Genomic DNA, 6,000 nt, shown 5'->3' on the forward strand with positions numbered 1-6,000 from the left:
GTTTTTTTAATCCCATTTATATCCCGCCCTTCTCCGAAGACTCAGGGCGGCTTACAATCTAAAGCACAAATCAATGTGCTTAGCAATACAGTAATTGAAGGGGAACTCATCAAATTTGCAGATGACACTAAACTGGCAGGAGTAGCCAAGACCCCAGAAGACAAACTCAGGATCCAAAAAGATCTTGACAAACTTGAACAATGGGCCCTGCCTAATAAAATGAGTTTAATGTGGAGAAAATCAAAGTTTTGCACCTAGGCAGGAAAAACCAAAGGTACAAGTACAGATTGGGTGAAACCTGGCTCAAACACAGCCACTGTGGGAGGGACCTTGGAGTCCTAGTAGACGATCACTTGACTATGAGCCAGCAGTGTGCAGCAGCGACCAAAAACGCTAATACAATCCTGGGTTGTATAAACAGAGGCCCTCATAAACCATGTTGCAAAAGGATCTAACTGGCAATAGCGATTGTCATATCAGAAGCGGTCTGTAGATCTGAACAGCCAAGCGTGACCCAAACAGAGGCAGGAAATACACCATGGAAACAAACAATGATGGTGATTCTGACGGCACCCCAGATGCAGCCCCGCCCAAATTCACAAGCCCAGCACAACACTTGCCTGCCAAGACCTGTATGACGACTCTCGAAGGAACTGGGGTGCACCAGGGGGCTGGAATGGCAGGGCACTGCAGGACCCACCAGCCTGAAAGCTCCCGTGGGCATCTACTCAGGTAGGAGGGGGCCATGGCTCTTTCTCTCCCCCCACCCCCAGAAAATGAGGTTCAGCCCTGAGCCTGCAGGCCAGTCCATCCACTGGCAGCCTTTGCACATTCAGGTTGTAACAGAGAGGTAAGTAAAGGAACGGCGCTGGAGGGGGCTTCTTCCCAGATTCCCACCCAGAGCTAAAACAAGTCAGCCCCCTCCTCATGCCATCCACCCCCGCAGGCACTCAGGGTCCTGGCTGCACTGGTTTTTCTCCACAGCTACCAATGTGCCCGTCAGCCAGCTGCTGCATATCTTCTTGGAGGTCCTCAAACAATGTCGCCTCCCCTTCTTAGGCCTGCATGAAACAGGTGGGGTCCTTGCCCTCACATTCCCCAGAGAACCCCACAAGGGGATCCCCTGGTCCTCTTCCTCAGGGGCCGGCTCTGTCTGCAGCCCCCCAATGCTGGCTCCCCTCTGGGCGGGGAGAGCAGAGTGTCCGGTCAAAGGCAGCAGTGCCCTCAGGGCATAGTGGGGGAGCAAGCTGCTGGCTTCACTGGGCACAGGGCAGTATGAAGTCAGGTGCCCCCTCTCCAGACTCCTGCCCCCCGCCTCTGCCTGTCCCCTTGGGCATTTGATGCCCTCGGCTGATCCGCAACGTGGGCGGAAGCATCGCTGACAGAGCAGGGGCTGCGCAGCTTGGATGTCAGCTAGGTGTCGGGCTGTCTGGCGCCGGCCAAGGGCTCCGGGAAGGAGCTGCCCTCCAGCCCGAAGCTCTTCTGCCACCGCTGCAGGGTGGGAAAGAGCCGCTTCCTCCGGGGGAGGTCCGTTCTGGCTGGGTGGAGCAGAGCCCCTTCCCACGAGCTACGGTGGTGACAGCTTGCAGTCACGCCTGGCCAAAACCATCAGGCGGAGGAAATGCGCAGGGGGGGCTTGGAATTTGCACCGGGGGGGCACGAAAGCAAAGCAACAGCTCCTCCCTCCCCAACCTGCCTGCCAGGTTAGATCCTCACCCAGGGGGGCTTCAGCCCCCACCAAGGGAGAGCTCAACCAATGCCCACCGTCCAGAAGCTCCTCCAAGCCCTCAAGCCTTTTTCCCCACCGGAAGAGCCTAGCGTGGGGGTCTCCGAGCTCGGCCACTTTAAGTCCTGTGGACTTCAACTCCCAGAATTCCCCAGGCGGCATAGCCAGCATTGGGAGAGTCGAAGCCCGGGGCCTTCAAGGCTGGACCTCCCTGGTCGAGACGTTCCAGCCGGAGGTTCTCACCCTGCTCGGGCTCCCCACAGGGGCCGGAGAGAGGCCAGAGAAGCCCACCAGGACACCCCCCTTCCCGGCAGCCGACCGGAAGGGAAGTCCCAGGCAGGCGGCTCTTACAAGAAGAGGCCGTGGAGGATCAGGCAGCCACGCTAAGTGGGGAGGGCAGCGCTCAGGGGACGACGGGGCTTAAGGAGCCTGCGGCCCAAATCCCTGGCCAGCCAAAGCTCCTGGGGTCATCTCAGGTGGCTGACCTCAGCTGCGGCCTGGCCGGAACAGAGCACCTTCTCCAATCCCGGCCCCTCGGGCTACATCCCAGATCCCAGGACTGTGGAAGTGCCGAAGGTGCTTTGTTCAGCCTCTTCCCTGAGGTCTGCCCCTCCCCCCACGCTCCACTGACCTCCACAGGTTACAGGGAGGAAACACAGGGGGTCCTCGTCTTACGACCACAACTGAGCCCACGAGTTCTGTTGCTAAGTGAGACATTTGTTACGTGACTTTGGCCCCATTTTATGACTTTTCTTCCCACGGTTGTTAAGCGAATCACTACAGCTGTTAAGTCAGTCACTCGCTTGTTAAGTGAATCCAGCTCCCACCCCACCCCCCGGTTGACTTGGCTGGTCAGAAGGTCGCAAAAGGGGATCATGTGATCCCCCGGGGACACTGTGACCGTCATAAATACGAGTCAGTTGCCAACCGTCGTAAATACGAGTCAGTTGCCAAGCCTGTGACATCTGATCCCCTGACACGGGGATGCAGCAAAGATGGCAAGTGTGAAAAACAGTTTTTTCAGTGCTGTTGTAACTTCCAATGGTCACTAAACAAGCCGTTGTAAGTTGAGGACTAGGTGTAAAGGCGAGGCGGGGGTGAAGCACAGCAAGGAAGAAAGACCTGAGGGAGAAGGAAGGAAGGAAGGAAGGAAGGAGCCCCCCCTCCCCTGGTCTCTTACAAGGCTCATCACTGCTGGGGGGAGCCCCACTTTCCTTCCATGCCCCCCTTTTTGACCTCCATCAGGCAGGTTCCCTTGGGGAGCCATTTCCCCCCCCCCCAAGGCTGGGGCTCTTGGGAAGCTGCTCCAGGCCCTGAACCCTCCAGTGGCTTTTCCTCCACCCTTCCAGGACGCCCCCCCCCCCCGCAGCACAACGTTCCTGGCACGGGGACACCCCCAGGAGGGAGGGCTGTAACACTTTTCCTCCAGCCCTTGGCCAGCCTCTCCACCTGGCCACCGCAGCAGCTGGCTGGGGTTCCCGCCTGCCTCCCTGCCAGCCCCCCAAGGTCTGCCTCTGCTGCAGTGGCGACAGCCCCCTCCCCTGCCCCCCAAGGCCCCCTGGCCGGCTTGCTCCCCCCTCCCCTCCCTTGGCAGGGAGGATCCTTGGGAGATGATAAAGCCTCTGAACAGCTTGGCGCCCTCAATGGATTTCTCCGCCTGGCTGATCGCTACTATGGTCCCAAAGCCTCAGCTTCCCACTCCGCCCTGGGGGGGGGGAATCCTTTACACATCCTCCAGGGAGGAGATGCCTGTGCCCCCCCCCCTCGGCTCCAGGGCCTGGGAGGAAGCAGCGATGTTCAAAGGCCAAGGCAGATGTTCAAAGGCTAAGGCAGCTGCGGCAGCCTTTGTCCCCATTCAGCCAAGGAAGGGCTGTGGCTTAGAAGCCACGACTGAGGGGCCTGGCAATGTGGGGCCCCGGGGAGGGGGGCGTCCTTCTTGCCCACTCAAGTGCAGTTGCTGCCCCCCAGGAGCAGTTTCCTAATGAGGGAGGGTCTTTTTTCAGAGGGGCTTAGAACGCAAAGTTATCGTCAGCCTCTGAAATCAGGGCCCCAAGTCAGCTGGAGCTGCGTTCACCCACACGGGACCCCACAAAGCCATTAAGGGCAAACTCCAGGCAGCTGGATGGCCATGATGGTTTGCTCAACAAATCAGGGTTTAAAGACTGCAGGGATTCCTTCCTCACCCCCCCCCCTAATTCTTCATCACCCTCACCCCTGACCGGGGCAGGACCAGCACCTCCTCCTCATCCTTCAGGCTCTTTGAGAATTGGGCCCTAATCTGACTGCCCAACAATTGGGTCAAGGGACAACTGTCCAGCAACGGATCACCTGCGGCTTCCTCGGTTTTGCTCTAATCGTCTGAGGAATGGGCACATCACGACAAGAAAAACCCTCTGCACAAGCTAAGGGGCTCCCGGGGGGCTCGGGGCTCCCAACGAGCATAGCACCGCAAGCAAGTAGAGACCCGCCGGCTCGCCCCCCCCCCGCCCTCCCGGTCGCCCCCCCCCCCGCCCTCCTCTTGCCCTTTCCGAGGAGAGGAAGGTCAAGGCGGGAGGGGCTGAGCGACACGGCTCCTCCGGGACGCGCGCAGGGAGGGCCGGCGTGGGGGTCGAGCCGGACCGGCCGAAAGGCGATCAGTCTGGAGCCCGGACAATCGGGGGGGGGGTCCCTCCGCCGCGGCTCCGGCCGAGCGAGGGCCCCGGACTGCCCGCCTTCCGTCCCAGAAGGGTCCACAGCGGGGGAGGCGGGGCGGTCGGGGGCGGTGGCGGCGCCCCCCGCCCAGCTCAGGGCGGTCGCGGCAACCGAGCCCCGCCGCCGCCCCCCCCCCCCCGCGCGTCTCGCTCGCCGCGCCGGGGACCCTCCTGGGTGGCCTCCGGCCAGCGGCCAGCGGCGGCCGAGCGTCCGGGCGGGCGGCGGGGAGGGCGTGGCGCGGCGTGGCGTGGCGCGGGCGGCCGAGCAGCCCCGCCGGCGGGCAGCCGAGCCTCGCGCGCGCGCCTTACCTTGCCCGCTGCCCGGCGGCACCTGCGGCGGGGCTTCGGCGGCTCCTGCGGCCGGCGCTGTGCCCGCGCGCGGCTCCTCGCCGGCCGTGACCGTGAAGCGGCGGCTCATCTCGCCGGCCAGGCTCTCCGCGCTCCCTCCCTCGCTCGCTCGCTCGCGTGGCTGGCTGGCTGGCTGGCAGTGGCTCCGGCTGCGGCTCCGGCTCCGGCGCGGCGGCAGAGCGGGGACTGGCGGGGCGGCGGCTGGTGGGCAGTGCAGGCGCCCGGGATCCCCGCCCGCGCGGCCGCCCAGCGAACCTGCCGGAGGGAGGGAGGGAGGGGGAGGGAGACGCGCGGCGGCGGCGGCAGCGAATGAGCGCGCGCTCCCTCCCGCCCCCCCCCCCGGCTTGGCGCGTCACAGCTCGCCGTTAATCGGCGGGACTCCCCGCGCGCGGGCTCCGCGGCGGCCGGGCTCAGCGACCGGTGCACCGTCCGCGGGCGAGGGGGGACGGCGTGGAAGGGCAGCCCCCCGCCTCCCTCCCTCCCTCCCTCCCCGGGGAAAGGGGCAGCAATGAAACAGAGGCAGCCGGAGAACAAAGGCGGGGGGGCTTCGGGCCGAGGAGGACGCAGCTGTTAAAGGCGGCAATGAAGGAAACGCGGCCAAGGCGGCGCAGCAGATGCTGAACCCCAGAACCGAACTGAATCGCCCCGTTTTCTGCCTCCGTCTGAAAATGACCGAATTGGGAACATTCGTACTCGGCGAGCCTCCGACCTGGGGCTCCCGGAGCAGCTGCGAAGGGCCGGATTTCTCTTTCCCCGGAGACCCCTCCGCACACCTTAAGCCCCCGCTGTGGGGCAAGGAAGGAGCCGAGGCTCGTGACCCGTGGCCGATTCGGGGTCCCCGACTGCCCCCGCAGGCCGACGCAGGCTGTGAGCCGCACCCTGGACGGAGAGGGGGGGCTTTGGCTCTCCCCATTCCCCCCCCCCGCCCCGCGTCCGTGGAAGACTAAGCCCTTTTCTCGGGAGGGGGCAGGCCCTGCCCTCAGGGGAGCCCCCGGCCTCTCCCCGGGAGTATGGCATATTTACATTTCACCTCAATTAAAAACACAATAAAATAATGAATATTAAAAAGGCCTCTATTCGGCCATTCTAACCACTGAAGCGCAGCATCCTTTACTTGGGAAAAGTCGGACACTGGCCCGGCCCTCGCCTTAGAGTGGGTCACGATGTGATCTACAGTTTGACACCTGGCAGGTCAACCCTGCGAAGAGCACCTTGAAGAGCCAAACTGGTTCTTCC

At 62.9% G+C, this 6,000-nt stretch overlaps 1 protein-coding gene across 1 annotated transcript in view; it reads right to left on the minus strand.

The window, feature by feature from the left end:
* Positions 1-4,834, minus strand: part of SLC12A5 (solute carrier family 12 member 5) — a gene marked incomplete at both ends in the record, with an annotated part of 84,103 nt that extends 79,269 nt beyond the window's left edge. Inside the window, one exon of the mRNA XM_081322747.1 lies at positions 4,726-4,834. Within this exon, the coding sequence (XP_081178873.1) occupies positions 4,726-4,834 (109 nt within the window). The remainder of the gene's footprint in view (positions 1-4,725) is intronic.
* Between the last annotated feature and the right edge of the window lie 1,166 nt (positions 4,835-6,000).

Source organism: Vipera berus, assembly GCF_964194415.1.
Source record: "Vipera berus genome assembly, chromosome: 3".
NCBI lineage: Eukaryota > Metazoa > Chordata > Lepidosauria > Squamata > Viperidae > Vipera > Vipera berus.